We start from the raw sequence: 19,526 nt of genomic DNA on the forward strand, positions 1-19,526 counted from the left end.
AAAGGGGAAAAGCAGATGAAGAGAAGACAACCCATTGTGAGGTGGGGACTGCCAGTGCGCGTTATACCTGTGCATTAAGATGCTTAATCATTCATGAAGGCATACAGTGCTTGGCAGAAGATCCCAGCCTCTTGGCCCTGTTGACCCTGAGTTCCCTGGATTCTCCAGGTTCTTCAGTGCTAAGCTTGTTTCTGTGCTCAAGTCAGCCTTATGTTCAGGGGACTGGGGTCTCTCTCAGGACTGCTGTGTTACTAGTAACATAGAAGACCTCTAAAATATGTAACAATAACATTTTAACTTTTCCCAATTTTAAAGAGCATCTAGGAAGGAAAGTAGCTTTGACTCAGGGTTTGAAGGCATCCACTCTTAATATAAGTCATCTTTATTCAGTAATAAAATTGGGCCCCTGTCCATTAGCCTTCGGTAGTCAATTGAAGAGCTGCAGGGTTAGGCCTGAGCCAGAGTGTTCCGGGATAAAGAAAAGCACAGGTCTCCATTTCACGTTCTATATTTAATTGGTTCAATTCAGCTCCTTACTGGGTTCAACATTTTTCTAAGTGGTGGGGGATGGAGTTACAAAATATTTATAAGTCCCTATATTCAGGGGAGTATAACATTTCATAGAAACAGTACTGCAGCTGAGCAGTTCCGGCTCCGAGGAAATGGAGCAGATGGAGTGATTTAGGAATTCACAGAAGGGTGGGCCAGTCCACATGAGCCCGTGTTAGCTCTCCATAGAGACAACGTCCGTGGGGTGGACTGCAGCACAATAAATGCAAATTAGGCAAGGCCAGCTATTTCCTGGAACTGATTATGGGGCGGGTCTGATCTGCACCGTTCAAGGAGTGCCAGTTATGGAGACAACGAGAGGACTCGCCATGCGGCGTTGAGAGAGGAACGTAGGCGTCATGCATATCCCTCCAGGTGGGCTCCAGGGTATTTGAATGTCAAACTTCCAGAAATGGGCAGCTTAAATAAGTGCCGGTTATCCATTCCCCCCTCACTAGTTGAAGCATCTGCTGGTGCCGTTGACTTCTGCAGGCTCCAGAATTCAAGATAACGGGCCCACGAACTCTCAACCAGACCCGCTGAGCCTCCCTCACAGGTGCATACAGAGGTGTAGGAACAGGCCCTCCGCACAAGTGCGCGTCCCTTCTGGCTCCTTGAGTGACAGGCCACCCACAGAAGGAGCTCACCAGCCGCGGTGCCCGCAAGCTCCGGGCATCACCCCTCTGCTCCTCTGTGCTGGGTGGAGGCCTCTCAGGGCAGGGAGCTCCCCTCTCGGAGGAACCCCTGATCCCTCCTGTGCCTCTCCTCCTGGCTTCTCTCCACTCAGCAGCCAGACCAGGAAGTGCTGATCCCGTTCGCTCAAGGGGCTTGAGAAGGCGTCTCAGCCCAAGGTTTCTCTCTCTGAGCCCAGCCTGTCCAGTCCCATCAATGTCCCCATAGGAATTGGTTTCAATCCCCCACTCACTCCCTGCCTTCTCACCCACTCTGGGCTTTGCTTGCCTTTTTTAAAGGAAGCCTGTGGCCTGGCCAATGCAAGGAACTCCGGATTCCAATCAGTGCGAGACCCCAAGACTGCATCTTCTGGTTTTCTTTTTTCTAACATGTCACTAATGGAACTTACCATCAGCTAAAACCCCAAAAGCGTTTTTCACACCTACATAAGTGAAGCCAAGACCCCCCCTTCTCGAGCTTGTGTTTTTAAAATGTGAATTTTAACTTAAGTGGACCTTACTTTTATATCTATTAGATTTCAACTTTTGAGATCCAGTCTCTGTTTGCCACTTGTTAAGATAGTTTCATGCCCTGATTTCTGTCATCTACAAAAATGGTAAGCATGATGCCTGTGTTCTCCTCCTAGCCAGGTGAGAGACCCCTTTTTCATGGACACCCTCTTTGGGTATGCAGAAATCTCTCCATCTCTTCTATGCTGCCAGCACCCGGTTTGCATTTGTCCCCAAAGAGATGAGAACTTTCTCCCCATATTTAGAGAAAATCACACGTGCTTGAATCTGACATACCCCGTGGCTGACAGTGTTGCCCACATTGTTCTCACAGATCCCACTCGCCCCCACATTCATCCTTTCCCTCTCTTTGTCCCCACAGACCTTTCCTGTCCTAATGTGACCTAGACTTTGTCCCCAGAGTGCTAGCAAGCTTCCAGGTCTAAAATGCTCGACATCTGCCATCTGACTCCTATTTCAAAATGTGTACGGTGCTTGCTTACATGGAGCCCCCTGTCCAGGTCCCCTTCCTCATGGTTCCTTGATCTTGCCTCCGTGCTCTTGGATATTGTCTGCATACTTTTTTTCACAAACCTAGAACATCACCGGATGTTGAATTTTATTCTTTGAGCTTTGCCTCTTCTGCACCTGGGGATCCACAGTGATCTCAGGATAATTTATGATAAGCTCTCATGCCCTTTAAGCCTCCTGGTCTTTTGGTTCTGTTACAGTTCTCGGAGTAAAAGTCACCTGGCATGATAATAACAAAATCCTGCCTTCAAGCACCGCTAGTCAAATTAGTGACTGGCATCCAGTCTTCTGGCTGGAGGACCTCTGTGGTGTTTAAGGGTATCCATCCCATGCCTTCCCCTCCTGCTATCCTCGTCCCCTCCCTCCTGACACAGCTTGACCTTCTCTGCAAGCAGCCTCCTGTAGCAGAGTATGTGCTCCTGATGTCAGGATCCTAAATGTCACCCCCGTGCTTTCCTGCTCTTCTGCTCCTCCCTGGGAAGTGCCCACACCATCATCAACAACCCAAGCCACAGAGCCTACCAAAGGGTGGCAAAAATACCTGTCTTTCTGAATAATGCAGAACAGGTGAGAGTTTCTGGCAAGTGCCATATGTGTATCCTTGGGAAAGACAGAGTCAGTTCTGTGTAACTGGTTGCCTCTAAATTAATGAAATGGAGCCGACTGGAGGAACATGCTAAGGGGACTATCCCAGCCCTTGTTCGTCTGTGTGGGTTCCCCCTTCCAGCCACGGGTGCCCTTGACCTGCACCCTGCGCCGCAGCCCTGTGTCTCAGCTCCAGTGTCTCAGCTCCCGTGGTTGGAGAACTGACCACACCAGCAATAATTTGCTCCACTGTGCTCTGGAATGCCTCAATCTCATTTAAAAAAAAAAAAAAAAAAAAAACCATGCAATGCATGATTAAAAATAATCCCAGGTTAAGGAGCTCAGAGGTCTTTGAAACTTTGTTGTCGTGTTTCCAGAGCATTCAGTGCAGAACCTGCTGGGCAGCGAGCCCTAGGGAATTAGCTTCCACCTGAAAAGATACACGCACATCCCTGAGAACACCAATTCCAGAGCTCAGGGGTCACCCACCTCCCCTGCTGGTCTCCTCTCCTACACTCACTGTGTCAGGACTCTGTCCCTTGTCTCTGGCAGCTGGGAGAAGTCAGCAGGAAGCTGCCTGGAAACAGGGTGCTTCTGCGTCTCTGGTCTTCGGAATCTTGTAGGGAAGTGCACTTGGGGACGGTCTCTTACTGGATTTCTCAGAGTGGTCCTGAGTAATGCTGGGTTCTGATGGGAAGAATACTCCCTCATTTCTGGGCTCTCAAAGTCCACAGTGAGAGCTGTGGCCCATGTTCCATTCACTTATTCGTCTGTAAGTCTTTTCTCCAAAGAGCTAATGAGAACGCCTTGTCAGTATAGTGGTTAGGAGTGTGGGCACTGGAGCCAGGCTGCCTGCAGTACCTCCCAGCTCTGCCACTTCCTAGCTGTGTGACCTTAGGCAAGTTGTTCAACCTCTCTGTGCCTGAACTTCTTCGATGATAAAATAGGATAATAATAGTACCTCCTTTATTGGGTTGTCATGAGAGTTAAATACTACAGTGCAATTAAATTGCTGTGTGCCTGGCACATGGTAAGTGCCGTGAACATTATTGGGGTGAGGCAGGGCCCTCCTCCACGAGATGGCTCTATTGGGAATGACCTTCCACTTGCCATGCCCAGTCACTCTCCTGAGCTAACTTCCCATCTGTTTACCCACTAAATCCTTAACATCCCTGTTCATCCAGTGCTGATAGTTCCTGTTTTTACAGGTAAGGAAACCAGGGCACAGAGAAGTTACGTGACTCACTCAAGATCTGAGCTTAGGAAGAGTGGAGCTGAGATTCCCATCCAGGAATTTTGATTTCAGAGTCTGGGTGCTAGACTTCCAAATCAAGAGGAATGTGTTGAATACAGTAAACTTGGAGTGTTATTAACTAAGTTGGTTATTTAAAACAGTTGTTCTCAGACTTGAGTGTACACAGAATCCCCCGGAGCACTCGGGCAAACGTGCGGTGCTGGGCGCACCCCCACGCCTAGTTCAGTGGGTCTGGGGTGAACCCGAGAATTTGCTCTTCTAACAAGTCCTCAGGTACTGCTGATGCTGCTGTCCAGGGACCAAACTGTGAGAACCACTGATTCAAAACATCTGGCAAAGATTTGGTCCATCGCGACCGTCATCTGTCTCAGCGATCATTTTACTTGGCAAAATTTCCCTACCTCCTCTTGTTAATCTGTAGACTGTGATCAAAATGATGGTTTTCAGTGTAAGTGCAGTTTCTCCTGGTCATTACAGTGCTGGATTCATCCGTTCACGTCAGTCAGCGTTTCAGAAGAATGCAAGCAAAATGTTTCTGATTTTCTTTACCAAGAAAAATATGCAAATAACATAAATAATTACCCTAAATGTGACTTAAAGGAAAATGATAATGCAGAGTAAATAGTGTTTGTTGTCGTCATTAACACCAGCCCTTCACCCCGCCCCCACGCATCTTTCTCTTTGCAAAGCTATTCTAGATCTCTGACATTTACACACTATCGCAATCCACCCTTCAGCAGTTGGAAGAAATGTAAAAAATTATGCTTCTACTTTAGGACACAGGTTTTATTATTATTGTGAAATAAAAAGGAATTAGAATGATCCTATACTAAAGAAACAAACAAAAATCTTTCCAGAATCTGTGGTCAGAAATCTGAGCATGTGTTTGCTGAGTTTTATCCCAAAGTTTATTGATACGTGAAACAAGGAAAGTTAGCATTTTAAGTAGGAGACTTTTTCAGCCTTGATAACCAATTACAAGGAGTTTCAACAAACAGGGTCGCCCTCCTTGGGAGCCAGATTACCTGATCAAGTCTCACCTTCTGGTGTGAGGGGTTCATCTGTGGGTAGGGTGTAGGATTCAGCCTCACGTCCCTCCGGAGGTGCCACAAGGCTGTCACCGTGGATCCGGTGACCTTAACCTGCTTAGAGTGAGGGCCCCACTCTAAAGTGAGAATTTATAAACAGCTGTTTCATGCATTTTCGGACACTGCCACTCGGACCTGTGGAGAGGGCCGGCAGGCAGGTCATCCCAAACCTGCTCTGCTTCCTGTGGCGCGACCTGGAAGCCCCTGCAGGCCACACGTCTAGAGCTCAGGGCTCTGTCCCCGTGGTATAAGCCGCTAAGAACCTTCTGTTGAGGAGCACTCAGCTTCTATTTGGTTGTCTTTTTGCTGCTGTGTTGCTTTGTTTTGTTTTTTGCGATGACACTGAGTGGCACCCTGTATTGTTTCTTTCAGCCAGTAATGTTAAAGTAGAGACTCAGAGTGATGAAGAGAATGGGCGTGCCTGTGAAATGAATGGGGAAGAATGTGCGGAGGATTTACGAATGCTTGATGCCTCGGGAGAGAAAATGAATGGCTCCCACAGTGGCCAAGGCAACAAAGCTTTGTCGGGAGCTGGAGGCATTCGACTTCCTAACGGCAAACTAAAGTGTGATGTCTGTGGGATAATTTGCATCGGCCCCAATGTGCTCATGGTCCACAAAAGAAGCCACACTGGTAAGGCCTGGCGTAGTTCCTCCGTTAGTGGCCTGGCAAAGGCCCGTGGGGTATTGCAGGAGACGCGTATCCTGTCCTAGCTGACGTTACGGGAGGAAGATATCCTGTCTCAGTTGTGTGTTCTGAGCCTGTTGCAGATGGACTGGCAGAGCTGCAGCGGCTCCAGGTCATAGCGGGGCATAGCCTTCTTATTCTGGAACAACCTCCAACAGGACTTCTAAACACGCACCAATTCCGCCCTGTAAATTAAAGCGATAAAACAGAAAGGAAAAGGTAACAGCCTCATGCAAGTTCTGTCCAGGGCCTGAGGTTATACCCTCTAAATAGGGGCAGCCGAGTTGTTAGGCTGCAGGTGCCAAGTGGTTCACCCTTAAAAAAGCAAGACAATGCAAAAGAAAAAGATGGATACACCAAAATTTACGCCTCAAATTTCCTTCTGAGAAACCACGAGTAAAATATGCATTTGCTAGTATTCGGATTAACAGGGCTTGATTTTTAGAAACATTAGTGAATGGTGAAATAGCAGCAAAATTTAGTCTTTCAGAAAGAGTTCAGATCAGTTTTCAGATGGCTTACCCTCCAACAGGGGAGACTCTGAGCAAGATTGTTTGATTCCAGCTAGTTTTCACCTCAAATTGGTAAAGAATTGAATATCAAATCCTTGTCTATTGGAGCCTTTAGAAGTATAAAAGAATATAGTATTCTCATCTGCAAATGAAGGAGGGAGAACAGTCTAGTGTCAGATGGCTGTGCCCCAGCTCCTGAGACGTTCTCACACTGGGGGTGGGGGAAGTGGTCCCAGTTCCCCGCTCCATGCTCCCCAGGACTCGGTCTTGGCGACTGACCAGTCACATATTTTTCCACCAGAACTGTCGAGTCACCACTAATGGCACTAGAGAGTCTTCAAAATACAGTGTTAATGGGATGCATTTCACCTTTAACTGTATGCATGAAGTGTCTTTTGAATTGAACAGAAACTTTACTCTTTGCCCACCCTAGGGGTGGGCAAAACACAGTAAATTCACAAACTCTAGTGGCCACTTAAAGTTTGAACATAAAATGGAAACCCTGAGTCATCACTGTCTAGGGGGTGGCACCTGTAGGTCATCATAAAGCCAGTATCTGCCACCACACTCCACAGGAGGAGAAACAAACCAGTCAGAGGAAAAGCATACTTTGGAGGCACAGCAGATTTCATAAGATATCTCAGGGAAGTGAGGAAGAAGACTTGAAAATCATGTGATTCTTACTTGGGGCCCACAAATATAGAATTATCAAAAATTAAGCAGGAATTCAGAAAATTCGTTGAGCAAAAAAGGTGTCAGAGAATGCAGATGTTTGTGGACTTGTAATTTTTATATCTGAATCAGGACAGTTTCCAAAATGATGTCTTCCATTTGTAATACATCTGGAAAACCATGAAATATGTTTATTTTCAATAAACATTCATTTTCAATAAAATGGAACTTCTAAAATTAAGCAAACTTTGCTTTTCCTAATGTGTCCCTTAATCCTCACATTATCCAGTGAAATAGTCCCATCACCTCGAGCCCTAAGTTAGGGTTGCCTGAGAGTTGTCACACTCGCCCCTTTCGTAGTGAGGTGGGCGCGGAGGTGCAGTAGGATACCTAGGCGATTCATGGATGTGCTGGGACCCGTGGTATTTCACCCCTGCTGGAGGAACAGACGTCCAGATGAGTTGCTTTCCTGCTAATTCATGTAAAGCCTGACTATACAGTGAAAATTCTCTTAAATAAATATTTGATAAATGAATCAAATACTGGCATACTAAATTGCCAAAATATCATGACTGCCTGACCTGACAAAAAGAGTAATTGCATTTAATGAATAAACCTGCCAAGTACAGATATGCAGGGTAGCATCAGCTGTTAGCCACCCACCTCTACCCACAAACAGTGGCTAAGTGCCAACTACACACCAACAAAGAGTTCTTCACTTACAGAACAAGTACATTTGAGAAATAGGGACAGAGAGACCATCAGTTTTATAGTTCCTGCCTTGACTTTTATTTAAAAACAAAACAAAACACCTGAAACAATGAACTCATGGATTGTCTTCATAGTGCATTTCCACTTGCATAAATATAGAGGGTCACAGGCAGATACAGAAACACATTGGCCAAACTAGGTTTGAATAACTAGACATGCTAGAAAGGTTTTCATTTTCCTGGGATCTGAGTGGAATATGTTAGAAAAGGCATGCTTTACTAACCACCGACTCCGCCCTGAATTCTCTAAGTTTAAAAACATTTCTGGTGCCTCTCAAACTCCACGGGCACACAAATCACTCGGGGATCCTGTGAAAGTGCAGACTCTGATTGCAACCCCGGAGTCGTGGGGGTGCTGGAGCATGGACCCCGAGCATCTGTAGATGGTAGGATGGGCAATGGAGTAGTGAACTGTAGACAGTGCCCTTTCAGAGGGCTGTTCATCTGGGAGCCGAGGTACGACCTAACAGATTTTCCACAAGCAGGACTTGCCTCTGCCTGTCACCGAGTGAGCCGGCTCCCGGGGCTTCCTCCCCTGGTAAACTGCGGCTTTCAGGGGCAATCTCCCCTGGTAGAACCCTCGCCTCGGCCCACATCACCCCCTTGGTGGGGGGCCGTTGGTGCCATTGTCCAAGTGGTTCGTTGATACCACCACTTCGCTTCCCTAGTTTTGCTGCTCAGTTTCATTTTTTTTAACTCAAGCGTAATAGTGATGGTTTCTCCACCTCCATCTCAGGGTTAATGTGAGAACCAGAGGGGAGAGTGGTATGAAGGAATCATAAAGTGCAGAGAAACCCGACCACGCAAATATGCAGCATTATTATTCTAAGTGGTGGGAATTTTAACAATAAAGATCAGGAAAAGTACCTGAATCGTGGTTGTTCTGTAAGGTCCTGCGCCTACTCTGTTCCCATCTGTGGGGTGAGAAGGTGCTGTCACTGTGCTGCATAAACACAGCATGGAACTGGAATGCTGCTTCAAGGTATGGTCACAAGAGGCCCACGGGAATTCTTGCAGTTTAGGTATATTTTTTTAATTCACCTTCTTCTGATATACCCTCTGAAATTTTATGATGTAGGCATCCATGAAGACTTTCTTTTTTACCCAATTAAGTTATTAAAAGGGGCTCAAACGTTCTTATAGAGTCCCAGAAATGGCCCATCTATAGAGTAACTGAGATTAAAAACCAAATTTTGAATTAATGATATTCAAGTCCTCATGCCAATTAAATGAAAGGAAATACAACCTTGTTGTAGAGAAACTTGATCTCACTTCGCTCCAGTAAGTGAGCTATTGACCTGCGGGAGGCATGCAATTGACACTGGCCAACAGAACACAAATAATGGGGGCTATGTTCTGTCCCCCAGCTCCCGGCTCTTCTCCCTTTCCTGTCAACACTTCCAAAGGGAGACTACCTTGAGTTGAACACTCTGTGTTGTCACTCCAGGGAATGCTCTCTTCAAGAGTCCCCATGCCCTGTATTACATATTCATGCCGGCACAGGCAATCAGAAACAAATAGATTTCCAGGAAAGCTTGCCAGCAGCATTAAGACACCAGGCACAGCAGGACACACGATAACCGTTGACTCAAACTGGAAGACAGATTTCACTCTTGAAGAAACGGCCTCCTTTCTTTCCTTGCTGCCCTGTTCTGTGGAAGAGGGACATGGCTCTAATGATCTGTCCTTTCTGTCTCCACTGACTCGCTACTCCTGCAGAGACACTGGCTCCACTGCAGTATCTACCTGGGTTTTCCTTCCAGCCTTCACACCTCAGGAGAAGCGGAGAGCTCCAGCACCTGGTCAGCGTGGAAGGGTACTTCACACAGCCTCGGGTTGGGCTCGCTAGCTTTGGGTCATAACACAACACATTTATGTCACCAGGAGTGCCCTGCCTCCTTATCATAAGCATTTTTGTGGCATGAGATCTCCCAACTGACTGTCTTTCCAGAACACCCAGCCTGAGGGTCCCCCCTGTCAGAGTGCCAGCTGCGATGGGAGATATATTCCTCCCCACCCCGCCCCCAGGTCTCCCTCCACATGGTGACCACGTTACTTCTCTTTTTCCTTTTCTCTGCTTGGAGTTAAACATGCACACTCACGCACATGTGTCCCGTGAAGGCCCAGAAGTGTTTCTAATAGATGATTAAATGATCTCTCTCTATTGGACGCTCCTCAGGGCTACCTGCTACCAGCTATTTTAATCTCCTCATTCAACATGGGCTTGTAACTCAGAGATTTAGTTATAATTAGTTAGTTGTACCAACACCTTCCCATTTGCTTGTCTTTAAACCCTTTCTCTGCTCAGCCAAGTCCAATCCAGACATAGATTTGGGAAAATACTGAATATATCCTGGTTAGTGTCAGGATCCCTCCAGTTGGTCTATAATTGAATATCATTGTAAATTAGTTGCAATTTTTACAGTAGCACATCTACCCTGCCCACTTAAAAATAAAAGTGTTGATAATCATGAAATTCAGGTGCCAGTATAGATTTTTAAATGTAATCTGGTGTAGATTTTACTAGTACCAGATATGCTTCTACGTAGTCCTTTTTGATAAGTGCTATCTTCTTCACCAAAATCGTGTTAATCAATTGGGAAAATTGTTAAATATAGACTTTAACACATTCTTTTTTTCCTAAGAAAAAGTTGTTACTAGGAGACTGCATTTTCACGGTATCTCAACACCAGATATTGTGGTCACCTAGAGCTCTTCTTCTAAAAAATACATTTGTCTTCAAAAGAGCTTCAGTGTTTACTTAAACATGATGAATGTAGCACTGTTTTCAGAGAGAGCTAAATGAAATGTTCACCGATTTAGATTCTAGGACCTATGACTGCTCACTAGCATATTTCTTTCTCAGAGATACCTGGGTATCCCTTTGTGGGATCTGGAATGGAGGGAGGTGTGCTGCCACACGCAGCAGAGCTTCTGCTGTTTCCTTAGTCACGGCTCCAGCAGTAACACCCCTGAAAGCATTCCTAATAGCACCTAAATTGCACCTGCTGGAGTGTTTGTGCTGAAAAGATAACTTGTCTTCTATGAATATAGACCAATAATAGCTTAAAGATTTTAGAATTGGTGGGGAAAGCAAAAAGCTAGAAACCTCGGTGCAGCTCTGATGCTGAAGCCCTGCCGCAGGGAGATTCGGGACTGTTCTCTGGACTATGTGGAGCTTCCTTCACAGTTTCTTAACTTCTCATTTTATTCAGTCTTTCTTCTTCTCCCGCTCTCTCCCTCACACTCCCTCCGTCTGTCTCTCTCCTGATTTGCCTGCGTAGGGACAGACAGGTAATGGAGAAGAAATTGAAAGGGAGGATACAGGGAAAATGTAAATGAAAAGAAGTTATTATAACTGTTATAATGAAGTGCCTTTCATTTAAATATAAGAATGTAACGCTGAAATGAACTTGTGATCCTGAAATGCATTTTTAATGAGTTTCCTTTTTATTTTGCTGCTTCAGTGGCATATTTTAAAGACCCTTTGAAAAAAGCCACATTAAAAGCCCCACCAAATGCCACAACACGCAAAATTGGATATTGGTTTATTCCAAAACTGCTGATCAGGAAGAGTGGCTCTTCATCACAAAATGTTGCAGTCACTTTATTTAAATGAGTTTGAATTTGCATTGTGATGTGCCATTCTGATTTAGGGAAAAAAAATTAGATTTTCAGATCAAATTGACCCAACCAGTGAAGCGTTAAGGAGCTGGCAGGTTTAGTCTGAAAGCCTCATGTTCTATCAAACCTGCAGCCGGTGGAAGTCACACCGGGCCCCGTGGGAACCAACTTTCTCGCCGCGTCCCCCTCTTGTCTCCACGCCGAGTTTTGTCTCACCGACTCTCCCTCCTCTCCTCCCAGGAGAACGGCCTTTCCAGTGCAATCAGTGTGGGGCCTCCTTCACTCAGAAAGGCAACCTGCTCCGGCACATCAAGTTACACTCCGGGGAGAAGCCCTTCAAGTGCCACCTCTGCAACTACGCGTGCCGCCGGAGGGACGCCCTCACGGGCCACCTGAGGACGCACTCTGGTAGGTGCTCTGGGCGCAAGCCCGGGCTCCTAGGGACTCGGAGGCCACCCAGGTGTCCTGGGGCCCCGTGTCGCACGTGCACAGGAGCCTTCCTTGTCGGCTGGCCTGATCCCAGGGCACAGCCCTCCCTCGGGGATTGGCGGCCACTGACTGTGGCCAGTGTCCCCCTCTCCCCCTTGTATTCTTGATTTTCCACTGAACCAGAGGAGGTGGGTGGGGAAATCACACACACAGAAGTCTCACCTTAGTCAGAGTATTCAAAAGCAGCCTCCTCATCCTATTTTGTCAGGTAAGTGGTTTTTTTTTAAAGGATTTTGCCAACTGGACTTTTACTGGGTGTGCTACTATACCCAAAAAGTTTCCAAATGCATTTCTTTATGTCAGCTGTTAAGCCGCACTTACTATGGTTTTATACAGAGTGTTTCACTGGCGATCACTGGGTTAGTTTTCTTTGCAAAGGTGATTCAGGGCCTGCTGTTGCCTGTCCTGACTGGCTGGACGCCTGTTACCCGAGGGCACACCGCTCCGCCTGGGCCCCAGTGTAACTCTCACACCAGAAGCCAGTCGAGGCCTCAGTTGGAAAGGCCAGTTTGAAACTATTACCAGATTTTAATAAACGCATCCCGAATAATCCAGAGTCTCAGCTAGATCATAATTAGCATGAATGCTCAGCAATTCTCGAAACACTCCCAACCTGTGAAGCACAAATCCACCTTTGATTAGATAAGATCTTCTGCCTCCTGAGAAGTCTTCTCTGGTATTTCATTATCAAGTGGCCCTATAATCTTCCAGGTCAGAGGAAGAAAGTGTAGGTAGGGCCTGCATACTGTGCCAGACATGCCATCCAGCAGGGATATTTGGCGTAGTGCCCTGGGAGGCTCTGGGAGCGGGAGGTGATAGGCCCTCTCTCCTGCCCTCATGGAGCTCACCATCCAAATTATCTGGTCATCAGCGACTTCTGCCAAGCAGGGCACTGTGGGAGAGAAAGAAGCTTCAGACCAGCTCCTTCCTGACATCCCCGAGGCAGCACTATAAGGAGACACCTCCCCCCAGAGAAGGGGACGCCATGTCCTTGGGGAGGGCTTACCTGGGCTCAGGCCGTCTCACCCAAATGTGATGAGTGTAGTTAACACTGTGGTTTGAGAGCCCTCTTCCTTGTGTCCATTTCTGGGTCATGCATTTACTGAGCACCCCAGGGACAGGTAGAGTACAAGTGCTATGACACTGGCATCCAAGGGGATGGTGGGAGCACAGGGAGGGGGCAGTCGGTCTCAGGGTGGGAGGTGTCAGGAGAGACTTCCGGTAGAAGGAGGAACTTGAGTCAGTACCGAAAGGTGCATTTCTAAAGTTTGCCTTCGGAGAAGTTCCAGATGAATGTGTAATTCTGTGAGTGATCCACATTTTAGCAAGTGTTGTCGAAATTTGGTCTTCTTCTGCAAGTGGTACCTGGGAGTGCATCCTGGAGGGAAGAGGGAGAGGAGTCACGGGGTCCTGGGAGGGCTAGTTCTCTCAGGTGTTCAGCCAGGCAATCTCCTTACATGGAGGAAGCTCCAAAATGCTCCTAATTAGAAAACCATGATGATTTGGGTGAACTTCCTAAAATCTTCCAGAAGAGGAGTTGCTCCTCCCATAGAGTGGGCAGGTCAGCAGCGGGTAACAAAAGGGCCAATGCCACTACCTCGCCATCAGGAGCAGGGCATGTGCTCAGGGTTGGGGAGGGCTTTGCTGCAGGGGACAGGGAGAGCAGGTTCCCGAAGTGGGACAGTGACAACGTGACTGTGAGCATTTTTAAATGTTTACGTGTGTCGATAATGAGGAGCATGTATGTTGTCCCACCTAGAGGTGAAGGTGTACAAGGAACTAAATGACAAACAAGGTCTGTATAGGCTTCAGATGTGACAACTATATGATCTGTGTACAGTCCTAACAGGGCATCTAGGACAAAGAAACTTCACATGTATCATTTATAAGGAGTTAACTAGACATCAACACAATTCACAGTAATACCCCAGTGGGGTTAGTAGGAAGCACAACTTCCCATGTAGGTGGAAAACACCAGGCTCATCCTGAGCTTGGCACCAACCATATCATCGTCATCCCTGGATTACTGTGACTTGCAGCAGAAATCCCTCCTGCATATCAGTCCTTAAAACTTAAAGTGATGCTGCTCTTTTCTTTCCTGTTGTGACATTAGGAACATATAATGTAGTATTTTAGGTTGTTCTGGCTCCATGCCTGCTTATTTCATTCGAGGCATGATGGTATCCTTCTCTCTAAGTATGCCTAATTTCTTGAGTAATTATATATAACAGTAGTAGACTTTGGACAGTTTATTTCTATTATGGATCCACTGATGAGCAAGTAGATAATACTGTAGTGAGAAAACCATCATTGATCCAGGGCTGCTGGTAATTCTGCCATCTGAAAATGCCATTGACACACAGCTCTTGGAAAAAGCAGTGATTTAGGTTCTACAAGATAGTTACACTGGAATGACAGGAAGACTTCAGCCTTTGTTTGCAAACTCAGATGTGGCCACATTCTATTCATTGTGAAATGGCCACTCCTCCATTCCACTATAAGTCATGATCGACTTTATAGCAACTGGTGGTGGCCTGAGGTTCCAAAGACCAACACATCAGTGGTGGTAGAACTATAGAATTTGTCCCATACTGATAACAAGAGGAGCTTGGGAGGACTGGCAGGGTAGGGAAAGGATCGCCCTTCCTTCACTGCTTTCTCTGGAAGTTGCAAGCGTAGCTAGAGACTTTCTTTCCTGCAGAATATTGGGCTATGCTTAAAGATATACTTTAGTTCTTATGTTCCAGAGTTAAAATCAATCATATACTCAGAAAAATGGATATTCTGACACCATGCCATGTATACAGGAATTTGCTAAAGTTATAGCTTTTCCAAGAAAGGATATTGAGTGGTTATCTATTAATTTCTAAAGGCAGTGCTCAATAAAATGTGCAATTTTAGGAAATATTGTATATTTCAACATTATTTACCTGATGTTAGGGGTACAACATTATCTGCATATAAAGAAAAATCTCTTTCTTCCTCTATTAAATGTTCCAGAAGTCAAAGTTTGGTTTTCATCTTAGTCTTCTTAAACCATAGCTTCTTTTGTCTAAAGGAGAGATTTAGCCAATACAAGCTTTGGTTAAACATTCCTATTTGGGTACTATTGATTTTTATATAACATTTTCAAATATGTGAAATCTAATAATATGAGAAGGAAGTAGAAGATTTTGGTCTTAGGATGGAAATTTACTTTCCTTATATAAGTAATTGAAGATACTTTATCCATTTCATCTCTTAAAATGTTATCTATTAAAGTCTTTAAACTTAGGCATGATGTGAATTCATGCTAGTCATCTTTTCCTAACGTACCACTCAATAAAATGCAAGAAGAACTAAACTCGTTGTATAGAACTTCACTGCTCAATACAGTACCCACTAGCTATATATTGTATTTAAATTTTAATTTTAATCAATTAAAATTAAACAAAATTAAAATTGCTGCAGGGGACAGGGAGAGCAAGTCCCCAAAGTGGGACAATGACAACGTGACCGTGAGCATTTTTAAATGTTTATGTGTGTCGATAATGAGGAGCATGTATGTTGTCCCACCATATGAATGTGTGCAAGGAACTAAGTGACAAACAAGGTCTGTATAAGCTTCAGATGTGACGACTATATGGTCTGTGTACAATGCCTAACTGGGGATCTAGGACAAATAAACTTCACATGTGTCATTTATAAGCAGTTAACTAGACATCAACACAATTCACAGTAATTAGCTATAATTAATATTAGCTGTAATTCAGACACTAGCCATACTTCAACTGCTCAATACCCACACATGGCTGGTGGCCACCGTACTGAACACACAATTGCTACCGTATTGGACGGCACAAGAGAGAGAACAATTCCATCTTCATAGTGAGTTCTGTTGGACAGGGCTGATCTGGAAGCCACGCCATCCTAAAATTCTTTGGGGAGAAAACAGAACTTTTCTAAGTTAGAACAAGAAAATACATTTTGGAAATAAAAAGTTTATTTCATTAAAGTTTGTTTATCTGCTGTGGTTTCTTAGAGACCTCAGATTTAGCCAGTTTAGCACCCTGGAATTGAATTCACTTTGGTTACATTAGATCTGCACCAATGTCATGCCAAACCTGGCCCTCAGCATAGACGTGGACAAAAGTCCAACTTTAGAGGTGAATCCGGATATTATCCGGCACCAGAGGCCTTCCTCACGTATCTGTCCAGTTTTTCGAATCCACATTATAGCGCTGCAGTGGTAGTCAAAGGACAGACTCCTGTGATTTAAGTAGGTGAGAATTTGGTAGTCAGGACAGTGGACAAATTAAGAAGAAACGAGTCACAGGAGTTCTTAGTACAATCAAGGAAACCCCTGGGCATTAACATTTTTAAATTCAGTAATTTTGACTAAGTCCATAAAGCTTTTAGCTCTCAAGAGTAGAGTTTTTTTGACTTTCTGGTAATAATTGTATTGCATGCATTCCCATTACACATAAGGCCGATATTTAATTGGGGTCTTGAACTCAATTGTGTTTTCTGCAGTTGGTAAACCTCACAAATGTGGATATTGTGGCCGAAGCTATAAACAGCGAAGCTCTTTAGAGGAACATAAAGAGCGCTGCCACAACTACTTGCAGAGCATGGGCCTTCCAGCCACGCTGTACCCAGGTAAGCGCTGAAGGCACGAGCGAGCCTGGCACTGGCTCTCCCTCCCCAGCACGCGGTGGAGAAGGCCTTCTGCACGCAGCGCTGGGAGCAGAATGCAGGCCTGCTGTGCCGCCGCCGCTGGGATGGAGGGAAGATTTTGGCCACTAAAATCACACAGTTTCACTAGGAGCACACCATGCTTCCTTCCCGACTTTCCATGTCCATGTCGAGCTCGAGAGAGCTTGACCTTAAAACCCCTCCCTCTCGACATCTGGGGAAGCTTCTAAGACAGTAGTGACCCTTGAAAGTTCTAGGATTTTTTTTTTGGTGGGGAGGGGTTGGTAATTTTTTTAACCTGGAGTATCGATTGCTTCTTTGTGCTTAGTAATCAAAATAAGATGTGAAATCCTGCTTTAAAAACTGGGTCTTCATGAAGTTGATCAAGAGCTTTCAGGCGGTGTTTTCCTTTGTGGGCGTCAGCGCCCGCCTGGAACGAGAAGTGAGCTTGTTGGAAAACCCTGACGGTCGGCAGTATTGCGGCTGTCGGAGGATTCAAGGAAAAGTTGCTTTTTTCTTATGAGCTTTGATGCTTCTCTGCATATTGCATCACGAGAGAGCACTTGACTGCAATCTTAGGTAATATAAAGTGACAGATGTAAAGAGATGGTGCGGAAGGAGGCTGAACTTACTCAGGAGGACGGCAGTGTTATAAAAGGCACTTTTTTAACTTTTTAAGACATACAAATTTATGAATAGATGAACTGAAGCTAACCTCTTTCAAAACACTATTCATTTAGCACTAGCACTAGAAAAATCATCATTGGACCGAGCGGTAGAAGTTAAATTAATAGTTGAGAATTTATTGGCCTCATTTAGCTTTCTGACTTTAATGAATGGCTCATAAAGGAAAATCTACCAGGGAACGCTCAGATTATTGTTTTTAAATTTTAAATTTTATTTTAATTTTTTTATTGTGATAAAATACATGTAACATAAAACTTACTATCTTAACCATTTATAAGTGTACACTTCAGTAGTATTAAGTACATTCAAGAACACTCAGCTTATTAATGGCAGATGGGAGCAGGGGAAAGAATGGTCAGAACGAAGTCCTAACAATCGAGTGGTCTTGGCAGTGAGAGGCAGCATGTTAACGTGGTGTGTGCTGTCTCCCCACTGACCTGCTGTCGGTCCGGGGCTGACAGCTGATCCCTCTGGGCCTTCATCTTCTTACGTGTAAAATGAGGAGATTCCATTAAGTTGTTGTTTAGCTTTTTTCAAAGTCTAAGGTCTATTTCTAGAATGGAAAGGTACTGAAGGTTAGAGGAAGAGAGAAAACTAGATATTAAAATAATAATAATAATAACTTATGAGTTATCAATTTGTGGCCAGACCCCAAGGTAGGAGATTAAGAGATGAGAGGAGGATTATAATAAAATAAAATAAAATGTAAACACTCAGATATTGTATTTTTCTGTGAAAACTAAGTTAATGGGTCTTGGATTAGTGTTTAAATGAGCCATTTATCTACTCAGCAAATATTTACTTAGGACTTATTGTCTACAGTACCAAGCCCTATTGAATATGATAATATGAATTTCCCCTTAAAACTATACACGTGGAATTGAGAAGACAAAATGAACAAGAGACACAGACAGAGTCCGTTCGTTTTCTCCACCCTTTTCATTACTAAAGAAGCAAGCCGTGAAGTCACAGCAGGCTGAGAGCTGCTTCCCGGGAAGAAGCAGCAGCCCTTCACCTAGACCTGGGTTCCAATTTCATCTCTGAATCTGGTTTTAGATGTGACCAGGGCTCATCTCTTAATTGGGAGTGATAGTCCCTGCCTGGCCAACCTTGCAGAGATGCTCTGAGAGAAAGGCGGGAGGAGGAGATGTGAGAGCAAGGACACCTGAAACCTCATTCTCCTCTGTCGGCTGCCCGTGTCAGTGAGCTTGTGTCAGTGATGTGTGCATTAAATGTTAACCCTGTGGTCAGAATCAACGTGATCCTAAAATGTTCATTTATTCCCTTTGGTGATCAGATTATTTGGGATACCACACTGATGGCTTTATGTTCCTGTCCTCAGCGGATAAGAAGGCTTCTCGTGTGCAGTCAGTGCTGGTTGAAGGGAATGTTGAGGGAATCCATAGACGAACTTAAACAAAGTCCTACGAGAGTACATGTGGGACACAGGGGGCAGGCAGTGGGCTGGGGGTCTTGGCCACTTAGCTTTGCTGTGCATCTGTCATCTCCTGTCCTTCCCACACCCCCTAAGACCAGCCCCCATCAGCCCTCAGATGGACGCCCAAGGAGCTTCTTCCCTCTCTGATCCCCCTCAGATTGGGGCCATTCTCTTGGATTAGGTACAAACAAAGCCTAGCTTATAGGATGTAGAAAAGATTAATTTTTCTGAATATAGTTTTATTTGGTAAAAGGCTTTTTTGTCATCTGTTATAATTTCCTAATGTCTTTACGGAAAAAATAAGTCTCTCTTGAGCCTTAGGTGCACAAATTGTGTTACAGGCCCTTAAGAGAAATGCGTCAAGGGCAGAGTACCAGCGATCCGGGAGCTTTGGGCTCATTTGTCCCTCACTGTGATGACTCTGAGGATGTCAGAGGGTCTTGTGGGCTAGCAGAGGTGCTGTACACACCCTGGACAGGCGACGGTGCCCTGCTTTGCAGAGAAAGATGGACACCTAAGGAAGCACATTAGCTGGATAGGTCATATGTACAGCCAGTAGAATTGGACTTTATAGATCTTACCTGTCTTCCTCTCATAAATCAGGATGTGAGCTATTATTTTTGCCCATTTAATAAGAAACACACATTGCAGATGTTAAAAAATTACATATACCAGCAATAACAATTTGAAATATGTTTTCAAAGTGGCATTCATAATAGCAATGAAGACATAAAATACTTAGAAATAATTTTAGCAGGTAATATGCAAGCCATAATGAGGATAC

At 45.0% G+C, this 19,526-nt stretch overlaps 1 protein-coding gene across 3 annotated transcripts in view; it reads left to right on the forward strand.

Annotated features, from left to right (window-relative positions):
* IKZF1 (IKAROS family zinc finger 1) overlaps window positions 1-19,526 on the forward strand; it is a 96,294-nt gene that overhangs the window by 62,792 nt on the left and 13,976 nt on the right. For 2 of the 3 annotated variants that reach the window (XM_014793656.2, XM_004438355.3), the window contains exons 4-6: window positions 5,562-5,822; window positions 11,695-11,862; window positions 16,456-16,581. In XM_014793656.2, the coding sequence (XP_014649142.1) occupies window positions 5,562-5,822; window positions 11,695-11,862; window positions 16,456-16,581 (555 nt within the window). The remainder of the gene's footprint in view (window positions 1-5,561; window positions 5,823-11,694; window positions 11,863-16,455; window positions 16,582-19,526) is intronic. The other variant, XM_087432074.1, reaches the window with a different exon arrangement.

Source organism: Ceratotherium simum, chromosome 1 (assembly GCF_057802395.1).
Source record: "Ceratotherium simum simum isolate JZ-2026a chromosome 1, ASM5780239v1, whole genome shotgun sequence".
In the NCBI taxonomy this organism is placed as follows: Eukaryota; Metazoa; Chordata; class Mammalia; order Perissodactyla; family Rhinocerotidae; genus Ceratotherium; species Ceratotherium simum.